The sequence below is a fragment of the Manis javanica genome, chromosome 1 (genome assembly GCF_040802235.1).
Source record: "Manis javanica isolate MJ-LG chromosome 1, MJ_LKY, whole genome shotgun sequence".
Classification (NCBI taxonomy): domain Eukaryota; kingdom Metazoa; phylum Chordata; class Mammalia; order Pholidota; family Manidae; genus Manis; species Manis javanica.
Window position 1 is genome coordinate 164,659,132 of NC_133156.1, and position 19,766 is coordinate 164,678,897.

Sequence of the window (19,766 nt, forward strand, 5' to 3'; positions counted from 1 at the left end):
CCAAGATTTGTTTAGCCATTGAACTTGCTTACAATGAATATTTATAGAGGATAAGGCAGCTTTTTAATTAGGCTGTCACCTACAGCCATTTCAGTCAGTGTGGAGGAAGAGACAGGCCTTAGTTACCTTCTGTTTAGCCAGTTTTATACCCCTGGTTCACCACCTGCTACCCAGACATAGCTCTACTGCAGGAACAAACACTGAATTTTAGTGGATAGAGGTTAGAGGTCTGAAGATGTGCAGCATCCCCTCCCATCAAGGGTTTTTTTTTAATGTAGCGGCTGGTGTGGCCTAGTCTTGGCAGACCCACAAATTTTCCTCTTCAAATTCTTGCTTTCTATTGTTCTTTAGGAATAAACACACATAAAATTGTAAGGTGATTCTCAAGGATATTTTTCCCAGGTCAGCAGTTTTCAAATGGTTTGGTTTTAGGGACCACTTTATACTACAAAAAATTAACCCCAAAAGCTTTTATTATCTAGGTTATACCCATTAATAGTTACTACACTAAAAATTAAAATTTAATGCATTTAAAAATAATGGTTAACTTTCAAAGATGAAAAATAACTTTGAAAACATATCCAGAGAGATGAATGGCATTTTACATTTTTACGAATCTCTTCAATATTTGGTTTAATAGAAGACAGTTGAATTCTCATATCCGTTTTCTACAACCTTGTATAGAGCTGAAGTAAAATGGAATAAAGCTGACTTTACACAGATATGAAGTTGGGAAAGGGAGTTTTTAAATAGCCTCCTCAGGTAATTGTGGCTCTTTGACACTACATGGAGACTCCACATGTGGTAGTTTATCTTAAGGGCAATGTGGAGTCAAACCTTATTAATGAGCTTTTTGTACTGTTACCATAAAACCCACTGATCTTATACTTTGAATAAGCGTCTACCCATGTACGATTTGTAACATGCATTAGTCATCTGGAGAACACTGGTTCACTGAATTATGTATACCTTCCAAATGACACATTTCATAATCACATTTTTACACCACCAATCTCATCAGAAAAGTACTGGGAAGACACCAAGCTCATTGTGGCAATACAGGTTTTCAAAAATTCTAATTTTTGCTTGAAAGCTTTATTTTATCATTGGCAACACTATCAGTTTCCCTTTTAGTGAAAGGCTTGTTCCATTCATTTCCCAGAAAATGTCTGCCAAACAGCCAAGTCTACCATTTGTCAGTTCTTTCAAGTAGAAATGGTATACCATGAGGAACACAGTTCAGCTTACAACTCAATTACACAACTGTTTCAAGACAGCAATACTGCAGTGTGCTTTAAGCAGAAGTGCTCTATGCATGCTTCCTATTGTCAGAGTATTAGCAGTGTTCTCAAAGTCAAGACTTAGTACAATTAATTTTTACTGGTTCTATCAAGGACATTTCTAAAAAAGCTGGCAATGTTTTTACCAAGGGAACAAGGCAGTGAAGACTACTAGTATTTAGTGCCACTGCCTTGATTCCTGCCAAGGTGCCAACTGACCTCTCAGATTCCCCTAAAAGGCTCTTGGGGCTTCTGGGCTCTACAGACTGCACTTTAACCACATTCAGATGTCTTCAAAATCTAAGGCCATGATCTCTGTGGTGTAAAAAACTAAGTGAAGCTAAATCTTTGGGGGCAGTCAAGTTGAAATGCATTTGTAAGTGACTCACGAGAACTTGAGGGAGACTGAAGAACTGATTGCCTTAAGGCAGTGAGGCTCTACCTTCTCTCATTACTGCTCCCCTATGGGGCCTTACAAGACATCTTTTTCCTACTTGCCCCTACAATAAAAACTTAATACTACATACTGTGGATTGTCATACTATAGTCCTTTAGAGGGCCACAAACTATTGTCTCTTAAAATTTTGTCCCCCACCCAAGAACCAATTTTTAGCCCCACTGAAAATGTATGGCCTATGGCCAATAATGATTTTTTAGAGTTCATGTCCCCCACTTATTTTTCAGCATTCCCTGGTTACCATCATAGCACAGAAGATACATGAGGATTTCTAAGGGAAAGCAGAGGTATCTCTTAACTCTAAAAAAGCCTATGTTAAAAAATTATCAACATTAATTGATTCATGTCTTAAATGCAACGAATGACCCAGAAATTGGGAAGGCAAAACCTATTTCAGAAAAAGACTCACCATGGAATTCTTTATATTGTGAATGTCCTTATAACACAAAATTGGACTTGGGACTCAGGTTATTTTTATCAAGTTTACAATTTCAGAAAGGTCTGAGATACAGCCCTCCTACACATCGATACAGTGGTTATAAGTAATATATTCACCTCCCAAAATCTTAACAGAGTGCCCTAAAGCAAGCAAAATCTGTGGCACACCTACAATGTACTGATGTTCTGTGGATCTTTACCAAGGACCCCACGTCAAAACGGGGGAAAGAGTGAGAAGTTCTGTGGCTCTGCATGTCTACCCAAGTCAATGGAAGAGAGCCAAGTTAAAGGCCAACCCAACAATGCTCAAGTCCACTCGGGGGCTAGGAAAGTCTTAATGACATTTTTTTGGGAACCATGCTTCTGTCCAAGGTCGAGATGGTTCACAGGCCTTCAGGCTGCTGGTACTTCCAGAAGGCCACCTCCCCATCATCACTGCAGGAGGCCAGGAGCCCCCGCTCCTTGGGGCTCCAGGCTACACAGTTGACGTCCTGGGAATGAGCCTGAGGCAAGTGGGCTGTCAGGGAGAAGGTGGGCTGCTGCAGATCTGAGCTGGGATCTTCCTCAAACACCCGGATGGCATCATCCCCACAAGCTGTAGCTAGGGCCCCTGTCAACTGACACCTGGGAAGAACATGTACATCAGTGGGGACGCAGGTGGCTCCTTCCTCCCCAACCTCTCAGAGATTGGTTCTACGATCTCTGGCCTGTTCTCCTCCCAAACATCAGGCCTTAGCTAGAAGTCTCTTATTAAAGAGCTTCCCTAACATCTAGTCACAAACATCCCGTTAAATCTTTTAAGTACTGCTCTCTGGGTTTTTCCCCAACAACCTAACTCTGACCCGCAATTTCTCACTAGCATAAGCAGTTCCCTTTGTCAGGTACTTATAACCATTTTTTTGAATAGTGATATAATAGGCCATTGAATTTTACCACACTTCAGTCTATTTTTGTTATTCCTAAATTTCTGCCAACCTAAATAAAGCTTAGACGCACATCAACTTTTTTGATGCGCACAGTACGGTCATCACTGCAAGATGCCAAGCGCTGGCCACTGGGGTCATCTATTTCCTAGGAATAGATTCTAGGGCCAGAACTGCCCTAACTCTCCTGTATGAACTGTATGGCTCTTCTAGCCTCCAAAGGAGTAGTCAGTGTTACCAACCCAAAAAATCCCAGCCAGGAATCCAGTTTCAGTAATAAATATTTCTGGATGGTATGATGCTGTGTTATCTACACCCGACCTCACAAAGGCTGGTGCTGTCTTCACAGCCTGGGATCTTAATGTGGGTGCACGCCTTGATCTAAGTCTGTTTCCTGCTCTTCTATGAACCCTGGTGCTGGCCAGCTGTAGAGCAACATGACAGATGTCTGGACTGATCTCAAGAAATGAGGTAGCTGTTCTCTATTCCCTTTACTTCCAAAGGTGGTAAAGAGCAGCACAGGGTCTTGACTTCCATAAGACCTCCCCAAAGTGGGGTGGGGTGGGGTAGGGTGGGGTAGGGTAGGGGTGGAAGAGATGGAGGTCTTACCAAGCGATGTCGTAAATGGTCCTGGAGTGGAAGCCTGACAAAGTGCAGATACACTTCCAGCTGGGGTCAGAGCCGCTGCATGCCATCCCTGCACAACAGACTTCTCTTGAACCTAAGACACGACTTGTCTCCTAGGCACCTCAGGGGTAACTGCCTCACTGCAGAGGAGATCCTATTTGCCTTCCCTCATCCCCATCTTCAATCATGAGTCCTCATCTTCATTCTTCTGTCCCTATCCTCACTGATCTGTCTTACAGGCTGGTATTTTAACTGTAGAATTTTGAGGAGGAAATATCCTTTCCTTTAAAAAACCTTTTGCTGCAGACAATGTTTGACTAGTTAGCCTAACTTTTTTTTTTTTTTTTGAGAGGGCATCTCTCATATTTATTGATCAAATGGTTGTTAACAACAATAAAATTCTGTATAGGGGACTCAATGCACAATCATTAATCAACCCCAAGCCTAATTCTCAACAGTCTCCAATCTTCTGAAGCATAACGAACAAGTTCTTACATGGTGAACAAGTTCTTACATAGTGAATAAGTTCTTACACAGTGAACAGCGCAAGGGCAGTCATATCACAGAAACTTTCGGTTTCGATCATGCATCATGAACTATAAACAATCAAGTCAGATATGATTATTCATTTGATTTTTATACTTGATTTATATGTGAATCCCACATTTCTCCTAGTTAGCCTAACTTTTAAGGCCACCCACCAGCCAGCCCAATCCATCTTATTGCTCCTAAAACCTTTTACACTCGGTGTTCCATTTAGAAGAATCATGTATATGGTGTTAAGTCTAAGCTTTTCCATTTTCAGTGCCTTTGCTCATGCTGTTGTTTCACCCAGAATTCTCTTCCTGTGGTAACTTCTTCTATGTTAATATCCTATACACACTTTTAGGTGTGGATAAAATGGCCTTTCTTCCACATAGCTTTCCCTGATTCTTCCAGCATTCTCTCTGGAACCCTCTCGTGGCATATTTCCCTTTCTATCTCAATTTGCTAAGATTCATCTGTGTGTCTTAGGCCCTTAGTAGACAGTAAACTTCCTGAGAGCCAAGTCTCCTGGCCCCTCACCTTGCTCGTTGCCTGGCAGATACTGATGCCAGATGCGCACAGTACGGTCATCACTGCAAGATGCCAGGCGCTGGCCACTGGGGTCAAATGCCAAGCTCCACACAGTGGATTCATGGCCCTCAAGGGTGGCACAGCATACCCAGTCATCCTCTTCCTCCCGGTAAAGCTTCACTGTGTCGTCATAGCTGGCAGAGGCCAGCAGCTGGGGAGTGAGGAAAACAACACTTGTTCGTATGACCCAGGAAGTGCCTATGGTTCCAATACCTCTCCCTGCTAGGATAGTACAATCCTAGGGCTCTGTGTTCATAAAGGCACTAATGTCTCTCAGTCATAGACAGAGATTTCTGTACAAACCATGTTAAAGCTGAAGAACAGAGAAAGGCAAGGCACAACCCTCCACACCAGAATCCCTTCTCACCAAGACAGAATGCTTCTTACCTCCTGGCTCGGGTGCCAAACCACATGCTTGACATCCTGTGTATGGGAGTTGAGGACACTGACACATTCATATTCATCTTCTTCATCAACTGTGGGAGGAAAAAAAGGAGCCCAGGAGCTGACCCTGTCAGGACACAGAGGGGGATGTCTGTCCAGTGGTGGCTCCTAACTGCACCTTAGAAGGACCTGGACTCACCTTCCCAGACCCACACACTCTTATCTCGGCTGCAGGTGGCAAGTAGGTTGCCAGATGGGGCCCAGGCCACTGACTTAACCTCATTTTCATGGCCCTCCAGGGTGGTTACACACTGAAAAGGGAAGAGGAACAGGGATCAGCAGCAGCTAAGACCCTGGGATCCTTTTCATGAGTACAACCCTACTAGTCCAGGTTGAACCAGCCCCTGTGGAGTAAACAGGTAACAATCTTGATCCCATCCAGCCTGGTTACCTCAAAGTCATCCTGGTTCTTCTTCCAAATGCAAGTGGTAGCATCAAAGCTGGCAGAGGCCAGGTAATTGCCACAGGGAGACCAGGCCACCTTCCTCACAGTGCGCTGGTGGCCTTCAGAAAGGACAGATTTGCAGACCCAGCTGTCACCTAGAAGCAAAGGACAGGCCAGGCTCTGGAGCTGGGTGCACAAGAGGGTGCAGTAGCACATCAATGCCATTGGATAATGGGGGCTAGCCAAGCTGTCGACAAAGCTCAATGGTTATGTAACAACATGCTTTTAGAAAGATGTAACTGACTACTTCCCCTGGAGACATCCTTCCAAAACAAATCTGAGGAGTCACTCTCCCGGTTTAAAACTGTCAAGGGCTCCCAAATGCCCTCAGGATAAAATTTTCAACCTTATTGTGTGGCAAATCACCCTCCCTTCTTTCATTTTCCTGCCTCAGCAACTCTCAATTCCAACAGTTCTAGCCTGTCCGTTGACGTTTTTGCCTCTCGTACCTGCCAACTCCTTTCTACCAACTCCTTTACCAAAAAGTCTCTCAGAGTGGATACCTTCCAACTGGAAGAAGCCCTCTCCCACCTCTCCCCTGGCCCTTAACTCTGTTCGGGGTCGGCCTGCCGCGAAGGCTGCGCACCTCCCCGAGCCTGGCACCCCCACTACGCGCACACGGAACCCTCGGCGGCACGAGCCTTACCCTCCGCGCCCCAGATGCGGACTCTACGGTCACCACCGCAAGAGGCCAGCAGGGTTCCCGCGGGGTTCCAGGCAAGGAACCAGCAGCGGGAGTCCGGGTGTGCAGGGACACGGCCCAGCAGCACCAGCGAGTCCTTCATGGCGGGTAGGAGGAGGAGGTGGGGAGAGTCAGCCGCGCCGACTACAGGTCCCACGGTGCACGTTCCCTCAACCTCCAGGCCGGCCTCCCGCCGTCGTCGGGTCCGACCGCATCCGCCCGAAGGCCCAAGAAATCCTGGGAACTGAAGCGTCCGCGACTGCAGCCGCGCTGCCCTCTGGGAGTTGTAGTCGGTCTACCACCTCCGCCCCACCCCCCAGTGGAAAGCATCGCGGGACCGCTTCGAACTACCAGTCCCGTGAGGCCCAGCGCAAGGAGCCGGTGGCGCGCCCAAGCTGTGACGTAAGCGGAGGCCAGAGCGCGGAGCCGGAGGAGGCGGAGACAGAGGTGTAGGAAGCCGGAAGTGGATCGACCCCGGGTCGCTCCGGGCGTTGCGGATTTGGGGGGCTGGGGCAGCTGAAGAGCCCGTAACGGGACGGAGCGGCGTCATCCCGGCCCCGAGGCCTGCTGACTGGTGAGGGACGGGTCGGTGTGGGGAGGGCCTTTTCCGGACACAGGTCGCACCCCAGAGCGGATCCCGAGTTCCGAAACCCCGCGGCCCAGCTTGTTTCTCCGCCCTTTGGCACTCTGGCTGAGACCCCAGGTCCGGGTCTCTACCACCAGCAGCCGATAACTCCGCCCACCACACCTCCCTGCTCCGGTCTGCCTCTCTTCCAGCTGGCCCCCAGCCCTCTGCGGGTCCTCATCCCGCACCTCCGCAGCTCCATTCTGGGGACCCCGTCCCCGCCCCCCGAATCCCTGCAGCCCTCCAGTCTCCGCTCGGCCTCAGGTCCCAACCCCCATTCTCCGGTTGGGAGATAATAGCCCTGCGCCGGCCCCACCTGCCGCAAACCCAGCGCATTGCTCTCCTCCTCGGGACAGGCAGGCTGTGCGCCCCGCGGAGGTCGGCGGCGACCAGCAGCGACCGCGGAGCGACGGCGGGCGTCGCCGGGCATGTACGCCCCCGGAGGCGCAGGGCTGCCCGGCGGGCGCCGGCGGAGGAGCCCGGGAGGCAGCGCTCTGCCCAAGCAGCCGGAGCGTAGCCTGGCCTCGGCCCTGCCTGGAGCCCTGTCCATCACGGCTCTGTGCACTGCGCTCGCCGAGCCTGCCTGGCTGCACATCCACGGTGGCACCTGTTCCCGCCAGGAGCTGGGGGTCTCCGACGTGCTGGGCTACGTGCACCCGGACCTGCTGAAAGGTGAGGGCGCTGCGCGCCGGCCCTCTTCTTTCTGGGTGACTGGGCTTCCTCGGCGGGGAGCAAAATGGGGTTCGAGCTGGAACTGAGATAGCCAGGGGCAGGCACTTGGTTGAAGCAGACAGCCCTCTTCCTGCCTGGTGTACATGCCCACCAGGTGGCTCTGTTTGGGGGTCCGGCCCCTCGTTAATTCCGATGTTAATTCAGCCAAGTACCTACTCCCTCAATGCTAATCTGAACTGCTACTTTTTTAAGATTCTGCCCAAGGAAGGGCGCTGTGTATCGAGAAAAGGGTGCTAGGCATCACAATTAGCTGTCCCCTTCTAATCAGTGGCAGCCTCATTGATGGAGAAAAAGGAACTTTCTATATGCCTAGATTTTAAAAGATATTTTTGAGCTGTACAAATTGAATTTTTATTAGAGTAAAAGGGAGTCTGTGGCATTTTTGATAACCACTAGTCAATTCTATTGCTGTCCTCAGTAAAACTATTGGAATTTGGCTCTTGGAACCTTTACAAGTGTTTCTGACTGAGGTAGGTTGCTTTGTTCATCATCATGCTTCCCAGCAAGGTGGGCAGAGGAAAGGGAAAAGTTCTCTTTACTGGACACAGGGAAAGCCAAGACCTATATGGGGACCTGGCTCAGTGAGCCCTGTAAGCTCCTCTTGCCCAGTGGTGTCCAGTATTGAGGGAAGGGTTGTGTGGTATGAGGGCAGGACTGCATTGTCTTACTTTTACCTAAAGCCAGTCAGTGGACCCCAAACAACCCTTAGTAACAGCACATTTTATTAGCCCCAAGGTCTTCTGAGCTGTTCTTGAAGGGTGCCACTCCCCCGCTGTGATGCATTCCAGATGATTACTACCCCATATAACAGAAGCCCTTCCTGTTAAATATTTTCACATTGCCTCTTTAAAGATTCAGGCACTGGGATTTGGTGAAAAGGTCAAGTTCTTCCCTGTGGGATGATATACAACTTCTGCAGGCCCAGGCTAAAAGCTCTATCCTTGTGGTTTAATATTGTCTTTCCCTGAGAGTTCTGTTTGCATTTCTCTTGAGTTTTTGAGGCTTTAGGATGATTTTGTAGAGAACAGGATGGGAGCTTCTGGTTTGTTTCCAGATTTGACCACGATGATAGCCTTTGTTGGGCTGGCTATATAAGACCAAAGTCATACACAACATGATGGAGGCCTTGTGACATGCGGCTTTTTCTCTAGGGAGTAGCTGATAGCAGAAAGGCCACCAAGCTTGAGTTGAGCCTCGATGGCTTTTCCCTCAGCTCATTCCCCTGCACTTACCTTCTTTGAAGCACAGCTACCACCTTTCCACCACTTCATCTAGACCTTTGTGGTGGATCCCCTGGTGTTGCCTTGTTTAGGGAGCTTGGTGTCACTTACAAACTGGAAGAGAGCTCATAATGCTTCTCTCTTTCAGATCATCCCTGGGGAGGCTCAAAAAATTTGTGTGATGGAGGAAGAGGCAGTCTGACCCCTTATTTCAGTGGGTCAAGAAGCTATGTCTTAGAGAAGTGAAGTGATCTCTCCAAGGCCACACAGCTGTAGGTGGCATAGCTAAGTCAACCTCACATCTGTTGGCCCCACTATAAAATGATGCTGTCTCATTTGTTTTTTAGCCTTTGTTTTACTTCAGCTCTCATAAGGAATGAGCTCATGATTATTTCACTTTAGCAAGTATCCTTGTCAAAGCATGTTAAAAATTTAAATAAATTCTTGGTGCAGATCCTCCTTTGCGCACATATCTATTTATCCTTTCTGAGAAATTATTCACGCTGTAAAAGATTTTGTCTTTTATAAAGCATGTTGCTTAAACTTTTTATTATGTTTGTTCTTGTGTTTAGGGATTGTAACCCATGGGTAGTTAGAACCTGCTTTCCTGTGGCTATTTCCTTGGCCCTTGCAAGCTAGGAACACTTGCTGTTCATTAGTAAGAGAGTTGACAGTGGGTCCTCAGGAGCTATCACAAAGGAGACGAGGAATCAGGAGGTCCCTGATGGCTTCTCTTCTTCCTTTTCTCTGTACCTGTTGGTTTTTTTGGTACTCGATGGGCCTTCAGATATACACTGTCCTGTGTTGTTATGCTGATCCTTAGGGCCAAACAGATGTCCTAGCATGGAAGTCTGGGATATTTCCCATTTCAGAGGGAGCAGAGCTGTGGGGCACACATCTGCCTGTAGATGCTTCCTGAGGGAGAACAGATCTCTGTTCTTACCAGGTCTCTGCAGGTAACAGGCAGCAGGCAGCACTGGCAGACTTTGGAGTAGAGCCTTCTCGTTTCTCAGCCCCCCGCCTGAGTGCCAGGCATTGTACTAAGCACACTCCATACCTGGCCTTAGTTTCTCCTAAACAATGTCTTTATTTGGTAGGTTGTCACTTCCACTTCACAGAGGTCTCAGGCTCGGGGTCACTTGCTCAAGGACACACAGCTGATTTGCATGGTGTGGGTGCCACTCTTACCACTGCCCCTTAGTGTTCTGGGTTTCTTACTTCCATCAGATCTGTGCAAGGCTTATTATTTCCCCATGCTAGTTGAGTTTTACTACAAGTTCAGCCAAAACTGTGCTTTTTATCTCTCATCCCTTCAGTGTTCTGGCTCTAGCTGGTGATCCTGAGGCAAAGCCACACCCCCTCCTGCCATCCTTTGCAGAGCCCTGAAGCTTTAGTAAATGCAGGCTGGCTCAAAAGATTAGATCCTGAATTTTTCCACTCCCCAGGGGGTTCCTGCTTCTCACACAGCTCTTCAACCTGGACCCAGGTCCAGATATAGGCTCATACCTCTAGTGGCCGTTAGCAGAGGAGCCCCAGCGAATCGTTCCTTCTGAGATCCAATGCCTACCTGCCTCTCAAGTGCAGCCAGCAAAGGGCATTGCCAACAACAGCCTCAGGAAGCATCTTGGGAGAATAAGGAAGTTTGGGATTTGAAGTCGGGTGAATCATGATTGACAAGCCACTGGAAGGTCAACAGCCTTCCAGAGAGGGCTGGTGTGCCTGAAGGGGTGGTGGTGACTGATGCAGCTGGCACTCCCAGGTCCAGCAGGGCCTGTCCTCAGAGGCAGCTTGGCAAAGACCACTGGTACCTGTGGTGTTAGCCCAGCCAGGCTCTAGAGGATCCTGTTGGAGTCCTGTGCCAGAGGCCTGTCGGGAAGCTAAAAAGTCACAGTGGGGAGAGACTGCCAGGTGGCACAGATGAGTGCTGACAAGGATTGGGGCCATGGGGATGTGGCTCTAACTCACAGGGGCTCCAGTGGGTGGGAAGGGAGGAGAGATGGAACAGGAGAAGGGAACTGGCCAGAATCCACTTTAGTCTTCCTGCCTGCAGCCTGTTTGGGTCGGTCGGGAGGGAGGAAGAGCAGTGGGCAGGTAGACAGGAAGAGCCAAGGCCTTCAAAACAAATCCAGCCCAGTGACTCACCAGTGACCTTGGGCAAAGGCAGTGTCTTAGTATCCTGTTACACAGCAGCTGCCTTATTCCCTAGTGACTGATGGGGACAGCAATAGTTACCAAAATAAAGAGGCCACAGTAGACTGCACCACTGGTTTGGATTTAAAATTAGGACTCTGCCCCATATGCCATTTCTCTTTACAAATAAAATAGTACATACATAACATTGCATGTATGTTCTCAAGGGAGCAGTATTTGTTGCCCTCCTGCCATACTAGTATCTGGCTGCGGAAGAGAAAAAGAGGCACTGAGATCCTGACCCCAGGAAAGTCGTAGCTGGGTTTAAGCCTGTCTGGTCTAACTCTGCCTGTCTTCTCCTTGTGCTCTGAGACCCTCTGATAAAAGACTGCCTGGGATGTGGGACAGGCTCCTGGGATATCTGTTAGCATCACTCCATGGGCTGTTTACATTAGGCTTCCCCATTAAACCCAAGGTTTTATTGGCAGCTCTGGAGTGGACAGTCACGTTGAATCAAAACCTGTTTGAATTGGGGGGTCAAAAGCCCTTTCTCTGTACTGCATCATCACTGCTGGGGCAGATCCTCAGTCCAGCTTTAGTGGGCTCTTTCTCTGGCCCACACTGGCTGATGTTTGTGGACAAGGAAGTCTTGGTCTGAGGAGGAAAGGCGTGCCAGGGACGAGGGTGCTGTGGCCCAGCTGAGGTAGCCCAGTGCAGAGCAAGTGGGGCAGTAACTTTACAGGGGGCTGTTTGTTCATGGCACACTGTGAGCTGACTCTTCCATTGTGCTCCTGTGGAGATGGGGCAGGTGTTGCTGTCATTTGATAGATAAAATGGCAGAAGCCAAGGGCAGTTAAGTAAGTGACTTGCTCCAGGTAACACATAGTCTGTGGTAGGTCTAGGATTCAGTGCCAAGTCCAGTGCCTTTCTAGTGTCTCCACTGCTTCCAAGAGCCTGATGTCTGCAGAAGCTTAGACCATGCAAGCAGGCTTTTGCCCAGTAATTCCCAGTATGAGCATTTTTCACTGCTTAATGACCCAAACCTTTTTTTTTTTTTTTTTTTTTTGAGAGGGCATCTCTCATATTTATTGATCAAATGGTTTTTAACAACAATAAAATTCTGTATAGGGGACTCAATGCACAATCATTATTCCACTCCAAACCTAATTCTCAACAGTCTCCAATCTTCTGAAACATAACAAACAAGTTCTTAACATGGTGAACAAATTCTTACATAGTGAATAAGTTCTTACATGGTGAACAGTACAAGGGCAGTCATCACAGAAACTTTCGGTTTTGATCACGCATTATGAACTACAGACAATCAGGTCAAATATGAATATTCGTTTGATTTTTATACTTGATTTATATGTGAATCCCACATTTCTCCCTTATTATTATTATTATTATTATTACTTTTATTTTTTATTTTTTTATTTTATTTTTATTTTATTTTATTTTATTTTTTGAGAGGGCATCTCTCATATTTATTGATCAAATGGTTAACAACAATAAAATTCAGTATAGGGGGGTCAACGCTCAATGTACAATCATTAATCCATCTCAAGCCTAATTCTCGTCAGTCTTCAATCTTCTGAAGCATAACAAACAAGTTCTTACATGGTGAACGAATTCTTACATAGTGAATAAATTCTTACATGGTGAACAGTACAAGGGCATTCATCACAGAAACTTTCGGTTTTGATCATGCAATATGACCTATAAACAATCAGGTCAAATATGAATATTCGTTTGATTTTTGTACTTGATTTATATGTTGATCCCACATTTCTCCTATTATTATTATTATTTTTATTTTTAATAAAATGCTGAAGTGGTAGGTAGATGCAAGATAAAGGTAGAAAACATAGTTTAGTGCTGTAAGAGGGCAAATGTAGATGATCAGATGATCAGGTATGTGCCTATGGACTAAGTATTAATCCAGGCTAGACAAGGGCAGCAAGACATCCACGGATGCAGAAGATTTCTCTCAAAGCGGGGGGGTGAGGTTCTGAGCCTCACCTCTGTTGATCCCCAAATTCTCACCTGATGGCCCCCCTGCGACTGTGCCTGTCTTAGGTTGTTCCTCCCTTGAGGAATCTTACCCATCTCTGGCTAACCAGTCATCTTCCGGGGCCATAGACCCAAACCTTTTTGGCCTAGAAGAGATTTGGTGCTCCCAGCTGTTGCCTTAGTTCAGTAGAGCTGCTGGCTCTGAGGATGGCTTTGACAGCATTCATATTAATTTTTGACCCTTCGCTCAAATATAACTCTTTAGGATTTGATTGATTATCTCCATCAGGAAAAAATTAAATGGGTAACTCTTGTGCTTGGTGATTCTGAACATCACGATGCAGGTAAGCCTGGCCTGGGTTTGGAGTCTAGCTCTGCACTGCATGACCTAGAGGAAGTCACTTAACCTGGAGCCTTCAACTCCTTATCTGAACTGTGTGGTGAATCCCCCTGAGTGGAGTGAGGCTTAACTAAGGTAACAACTGACTCACCTGCATGCACAGGAGCTTCCTGGAGGGGTACATGAGGAACTGTCACTAGTGTCTCTTGGGTAGGGCAGTTGGACATCTGGAAGGGAGGGACATCCTTTCTGAAGCTTTTTAGCATGTGTGAGTCTTCATCTTATTAAAATAAGTATATTAAGAAACAAAGGACACATGGGAGTGTATAAAGCAGATGTATATTTTTAAAGATGATAATAAAATTGAACATCCTATAATCTGCAGCTGAAGAAAGTATTTTGAAGAAGGCCCTGTGTATTACTTTTTTCAGTTAAAACGAGTTGAATTCTAAGAACCACAGTTCAAGCAGCACTCGGGCACCTGTCCACACTGAGTGAGGCTGCCTGCAGTGATCTGTGCAGCCTGCTGTGAAGCAGAGTGACAGAAGCCTCTGCACTGTGCTGCTGCAGGTTATTCTCAGAAGCACTGGAAGAGCACTTTCTTCCTGCTCTGTCCCTACCACATGTCAGGTGGACCCCAAGAAGAACTATCATAGAGAGCTTTTAACTGTATTCAAAATAAAGCCAGGAGACAGCCCCTGCCTCCAGTTTTTCTTTCAGTAAAGCCCTGTGAGTTTATCTAGACTCCTTCTCACAGCACTAGCTTAGGCTATGCCAGGCTGGATAAAATGAAGGCTGGTCTTGGTTGCTGGCAGAGCAAACATACAGGCCAGCCTTCTGGCATTAGGCAATCAATCACCCAGGCTGATGATCGAGCCAAAAACAGTCAGTCAGCTGACAAAAGAGTCACAGATAGCTCTGAGGGCAACTTGGTGGATGATCTGAAGCCAGTTAAAGACATATGAGTCTTGTGTGGGCCTAGCCAACATCTGCCTGGTGAATTTAGAGCCCAAGAGAGGGAATGCATGCTGTCACAAAGGCACAGGGTCTCATGATATCTGATCTGGCTCCTCAGTGTGGGAGGCTGGGCCCTCATGATGTCAGTGTCTGTTGCTTGGAGTCTCCTTTATTGGGTTCAGATCCCCTCCCTAGGTTCCTGGACTGTACTTCAGTCCACCTCCCTCTAGGTCCAGGATCAGTGTTTCTTGGAGTGTAAGGCTTGGATTTACTGCATGGGAATTATCTGGGTTGCCTGTTAAAATACTAGGCCCTGCTCCAGTCTGAGAGCTCAGAATCTCTGGGGCCTGGGACAAACTTTCAGCCAGGACCCCTGTGATTCTGATGTGCACTAGGGAGTGATCACGATCACCCCACAGCCTCTCAGCCTGGGCCCAAGAATCAGGAAAGGACCATGTACTCTTAAGTCCTGCCAGCCCTTTCCCAGTTTCCCTAAATCACTTGGTGACCCATGGCCTAAATGAACAAAGAGCTTGCCAATGGGTGGAACAGGAGGGACAGGAAGTTAAGGCCCATTTCCTACCTTTTATTAAAAAGTGGTTTCTTTTTGAATCAGCCATTTATCTGTCTGTATGCTTCTGAGAGCAGTGGCAGTTTGCATAGATATCAGAGGACTGACAGTGTTTTTTAGATGGATTTTTTAAAAAAGAAACTGTGCTAAAAAATAAAGTTTATAGGTTAAAAATGAAAACAAAAAAATAAAGAATAAAGTATCTAAGTTAAAAATAAAAACAAACAAATAAATAAATAAAAATAAAGTCCTAGAGGAAAATATCAGTTGCTCTATGTGCCTGGTGTACAGTTGTCATCCTAGAATCCCCCTACACCATGACTCTTGGAATGTTATGTCTCTTGTTTCAGCATCTTCCTTTTTCTTGATTTACTCCCTCGTCTTGGTACAGCATGTACCCTTCAATGGCTTTGCTCTCATTTTATGAAGTGTTTGGTGCTGTCAATTTCTGAGCCTTTCAAGCTTTGGTGTGTAAATCTGGTTGCTTCTTAGCTTTTCCTGCTTCCCACTTACACTTCAGCTTATCTAGTGTATTAAGTTAGTCCTAAGTAGTTCTAAGTCCCTTTCTGGTTTCAGGAATTTTGTTTTGCCCCTCCCCTCTTGTATGGGATTATGCCTTAAGTTTTTTTTTTCTTTTGTTTGAGTAGGGTTCAAGTAGGGAGCAAACATTAATGTGAAGCTCCAGTCTGCCACCTTTCCTAATTTGTTTAGGAGTCTCTTGTAATATTACATTTCTCTAAACTGCTTCAACTTCTTTTTGAACAAAAAGGGAATGAATGAGTGACTGGATAGAGAGTCGACATTAATGGTCTTCTGGCCTTAACCTCTGGCTGTCTCAGCTCAGAAGTTAGTGGGATTTCTTGCCAGCCCAAAGCATGCTTTAGCAGAACTAGTTAACATGTCAGGTCATCAGGGTTTTTAAAGATGGCTAGAAAAGTATGCCATGTACTTGAAGCAGAGTCCTGCTCTAACACTGCTTTCATTGGAAAGGGAAGAAGGACTTGAGGCTCACGGGAGCAGTGACCCAGGGTTCCTGTCTGCTGATATGGAGGCTGTTCCACCTCTTCTGTAGGCCAGCTGAGAGCAGGAGCCAGGACTGCTCCCTGCAGTACTCCTGGCTCCCCTGACTGTGGTGGAAGGGGCAAACTCCTCCCAGGTGGAGACTGCCTGTGCTAGGGTTTTGCGTGGGGTGCTGAAGGTCTGGTTTTTCCCCTACAGATTTCTGCATGAACCCCCAGACAGTGCTGCTCCTGCGGGTCATTGCCGCCTTCTGCTTCCTAGGCATCCTGTGTAGTCTCTCTGCGTTCCTTCTGGATGTCTTCGGGCCCAAGCATCCAGCCCTGAAGATCACCCGTCGCTATGCCTTTGCCCACATCCTCACAGGTAAGAAGGAACACAGTGGAGAAGGAACTGCCACAGGGTAGGGGCATCCTGTCTGGCACTGCAGATGGGAACAAAGAGGAGGTTCTTTGAGCAGACACCATCCAGGTGCCCATTTCAGCTCTAGCCTTTCACAGAGCGTGGGTCTATGATGGCAGCTTGCTTCCATCACTTACACGTATGCCTGCTGAACCACAGTCCCACTTGGCCCAGCTTTAGGGAGGGAATATTATTAGAATCCCACAAGGCATTCACATGGCTCTCTGAGAACTGGATTTGAAGCTCAGCCAGGCTCATGGGGCCTGGAATAGACAAGGAAGGAACCTGAGCGTCCACTGCATCTCCCTGGAGTGCGTGGTCTCAGCTGATTATCTCCTCCCCTTTCCTGCTTCCCTGCAGACCAGCCTTCTCTGCTTGTATGTGGCTTCTCTTCTCTCTCATGACTGGGCTCGTGTGTTGATTTGACTTGTGATGGTGCCAACTCGAGCTCCCAAACTGCATGACCTTATCTATTCCTTTCAAGCACCCATGACTAGTATCCCAATTCGAAACTCTTAAGACAGAGAATCTGAGCGGCCCAGATGGGGTCAGATATCCAGCCCAAGCCCCAGCCCAAGAATCCTGTGGCCAAGAGCGCTCCCTGTTGCAAGCTGTGGGGCTGGACCTATCCACTGAGACTGGGGTTTGGGTGGAGAGGCTGCAGTTGGTTCCTCAAGCATCCTGCTTGCAGGGTGCCCTCTAACTCCTTCCTACTGTTCCTGTGTCCTGCAGTTCTGCAGTGTGCCACCGTCATCGGCTTTTCTTACTGGGCTTCTGAACTCATCCTGGCCCAGCAGCAGCAACACAAGAAGTACCATGGTTCCCAGGTGTATGTCACCTTTGCCGTTAGCTTCTACCTGGTGGCGGGAGCTGGTGGAGCCTCAATCCTGGCCACAGCTGCCAACCTCCTGCGCCACTACCCCACGGAGGAAGAGGAGCAGGCACTGGAGCTGCTGTCAGAGATGGAGGAGAATGAGCCCTACCCAGCAGAGTATGAGGTCATCAACCAGTTCCAGCCGCCCCCAGCCTACACACCCTAATGGCAGCCCTTCCCCCACACTGCAGGGCCTCCCCAACCCGGAGGAGCTCCTTTTCCCAGGAGGCCTCCCTGGCAGGATCCTGACCATCTTCACCAAACCTTCTCCAGGAGAGACTCTGCCTTTAGGGCTGGTCATGTATCCCTGCTCTGGAAACCCGGGATTCACTGATTTTATGTAATGCACTGTCTTCCCTCTCACCACCTTCCTCTCCCTTCATGGTCGCCAGTCATTACAACCAGGGACTTTGCTTGGGGAGCTGCTGGCAGTGGACAGTCCCAAACAGAAGGGTGTCAACAGGGCCCAAGGGGATGGGGACTATACCCTGAAGTCTCACTTCATAATAGTCAGCCTTTGTTCCATAGCTGTAGCTCTGGGCTGACCCCCACCCCCCTAATCCTCAGAGTGCCCCGTTTCCAGGCCCCCACTCTGAGGAATTCTCTGCACTTTAGTCTTTGGACTCTCCATCATGTATGTTTTGGTTTTGTGGGGAGAAGGAATTGCTTTTGGGAAGCAGAGCAGGTGCTCCTCGTGCCTGTCCTCACTCTGGTGGTGGAGCCAGGCAAGGAGAGCAGCACCTGACGTGGGCCTGATGCCTCCAGGTGCCCATAAAGGATTAGAGTGAAGGGGCTGATTCTCCCTGGCCCCTTCACCTTTTAAAATGCCAGTGGCTTTAAAAGGAAGAAAAAAACACAAGCAACAGCAACTACTCTCTTTAGACTAGCAACAGACTGTTGTCATTTTTCAGATATTTATTCTTGGCTCTGCAGTGTTTTGGACTGCAGCCCCTTCCAGCCCATAGGAGTTCCTCCCTGAATTTCTCCCAGAATGCAGCCCTCTCCCCTTCCTCCCTCCCTCCCAGGGACCAGTGTCTCCCTGGGGCCTTCCTGTGGAACCAGAGCCTCAGCCCAGGAGGCTGAGGACTGTGGCCTGGCTGTCTGGCCAGCGTGGTGCTCCTCAGGACTGTGGCACTGAGATGTAACCTGGCCTCCGTGCGGGAACAGGGGCCACAGCAGGGCGGGAAACCCACTACTCCACCAAGGAACCACAACCCGCAGGGCCCCATTGCGGAGGTGTCAGATGCACCCTGTCAGGCTAGTAGGTCCAGCTGTGTCCTTCAGACTCAGTGTGTGCCCTAGACTGTGACTTGGGCAGCAGCTTGTGGCATGCCCTCTCTCCTTGAATGTCCTCTGGTCTTACAGAGTGCCATTGGCTCTGTCTTGCCCAGCCGTCACTCTGAATGTCCTGTCTGACACACATGGCTCTGGGTCTGGCTGAATTCTCTGTCCTGAAATCAGGGGTGTAAAGTGGGAGAAACTTGAGAGGCATTCATTGTGGATCCGGATGGCCAAGCTTCTTTGGGATCACCGTCCAATGCTGAGCTGAAAAACAGACGGGTCCCAGTCTCCTCTCCCCTTCCACAGACAATGGAGCAAGGCTGGGGAATAGACACCATTGTTGAACAGTGTCTAGAAAGGGACCGTTATGTCCCTTGTCCTTCTTCAGCCAGACTGCCTGGGGATGTCTGGATACCTGTGTGGGAGGCGAAGACCATGTCCAGATATGAGGTAGTGACTGCCTGGAAATCACTGGGATGCCGAAGTGTGTCCCGTGGTCACTTTCACACCCTTCTGGACACTTATCTTAGGCAAGAAAGACTCCCATATGATACCTGAGCACAAAGCTAAAGAGCTAATAAATTAAGTCTTCTCTTTCTGTAAATCCAAATTTGTTTCTGGCGGGTCTCCAGAGTGTGGCCAGCTCTCTGATTGTGGGTGTCTGAGCAGGCAGACCAGGAGACCGGGTACCAAACACGCATGCCAAAGTGATCAGTCATCTCATGAGGACCAGACGTGACTCTATGGACCATTCCACATGATTTGGAACCCACTTTTTATTCACTTCCCTTGCCTCTGGCCTTTCTCTCTTCCCCTGCCATCCTGACACTGATTTGTCATATAAATTCCCCTGACTGTGTTTTTTTTTTCTAGGAAAAAAATTAAAAAAAAAAAAATAGAAACCACAAATAATAATGTAAATGCTAGTGGCTCCTTGTCATTTTTCTGTTTTAATTTCCCTGATTTGGTTTGTTCTCTTCCTTTTAGGGAAACAGGAGAAATGATGAAGTGCATAATTTTTTTTTTTAAGTTAGAAGGGACTTTCATATGCCTACTCCTTGCAAGGCATTTTCACTGCCATGATTCTTCTAACTTCTGACAGCCTGCACACCCAGCCCCTTTGCCCCAGCTGTAGATGCCTTTGCCGAACTCCTTGGCTTCCAACCCCGAGCTTGTCTGTGCGTTTCTGGTT

General features: G+C 47.9%; 2 protein-coding genes across 4 annotated transcripts; one reads left to right on the top strand and one right to left on the bottom strand.

Annotated features, from left to right (window-relative positions):
- Positions 1–1,059: 1,059 nt before the first annotated feature.
- Positions 1,060–6,696, bottom strand: CIAO1 (cytosolic iron-sulfur assembly component 1). The gene is made up of 7 exons (XM_017660041.3): positions 6,377–6,696; positions 5,677–5,825; positions 5,425–5,536; positions 5,229–5,317; positions 4,791–4,992; positions 3,708–3,795; positions 1,060–2,799 (listed from the first exon to the last, which is right to left on the bottom strand). The coding sequence occupies exons 1-7, from the start codon at positions 6,513–6,515 to the stop codon at positions 2,559–2,561; spliced, it is 1,020 nt and encodes a 339-aa protein (XP_017515530.1). The 5' UTR covers positions 6,516–6,696; the 3' UTR covers positions 1,060–2,558.
- A 130-nt stretch (positions 6,697–6,826) lies between these two features.
- Positions 6,827–19,495, top strand: TMEM127 (transmembrane protein 127). Of its 3 annotated transcripts, none has more exons than XM_036994612.2 (4): positions 6,827–6,986; positions 7,394–7,709; positions 16,219–16,383; positions 17,152–19,495. In XM_036994612.2, exons 2-4 carry the CDS (start codon positions 7,466–7,468, stop codon positions 17,457–17,459), a joined length of 717 nt encoding a protein of 238 aa, XP_036850507.1. In that variant the 5' UTR covers positions 6,827–6,986; positions 7,394–7,465; the 3' UTR covers positions 17,460–19,495. The 3 variants fall into 3 exon arrangements, with proteins under 3 accessions (XP_036850507.1, XP_036850508.1, XP_073096587.1); XM_036994613.2 differs by having other exon boundaries at positions 6,830–6,986; positions 7,398–7,709; XM_073240486.1 differs by lacking the exon at positions 7,394–7,709 and having other exon boundaries at positions 6,832–6,986.
- The last annotated feature ends 271 nt before the right edge of the window (positions 19,496–19,766 follow it).

Coding starts and splice junctions, on each gene's coding strand:
- CIAO1 (XM_017660041.3), bottom strand. CDS start 6,515: ATGAAGGACTCGCTGGTGCTGCTGGGCCGTGTCCCTGCACACCCGGAC. Junction 5,318..5,424: donor GAGTGTGTGGGTCTGGGAAG/GTGAGTCCAGGT, acceptor TTCCTCCCACAG/TTGATGAAGAAGATGAATAT. Junction 4,993..5,228: donor TTTGGCACCCGAGCCAGGAG/GTAAGAAGCATT, acceptor CTCACTCCCCAG/CTGCTGGCCTCTGCCAGCTA.
- TMEM127 (XM_036994612.2), top strand. CDS start 7,466: ATGTACGCCCCCGGAGGCGCAGGGCTGCCCGGCGGGCGCCGGCGGAGG. Junction 7,710..16,218: donor GCACCCGGACCTGCTGAAAG/GTGAGGGCGCTG, acceptor TTTCCCCTACAG/ATTTCTGCATGAACCCCCAG. Junction 16,384..17,151: donor CTTTGCCCACATCCTCACAG/GTAAGAAGGAAC, acceptor TGTGTCCTGCAG/TTCTGCAGTGTGCCACCGTC.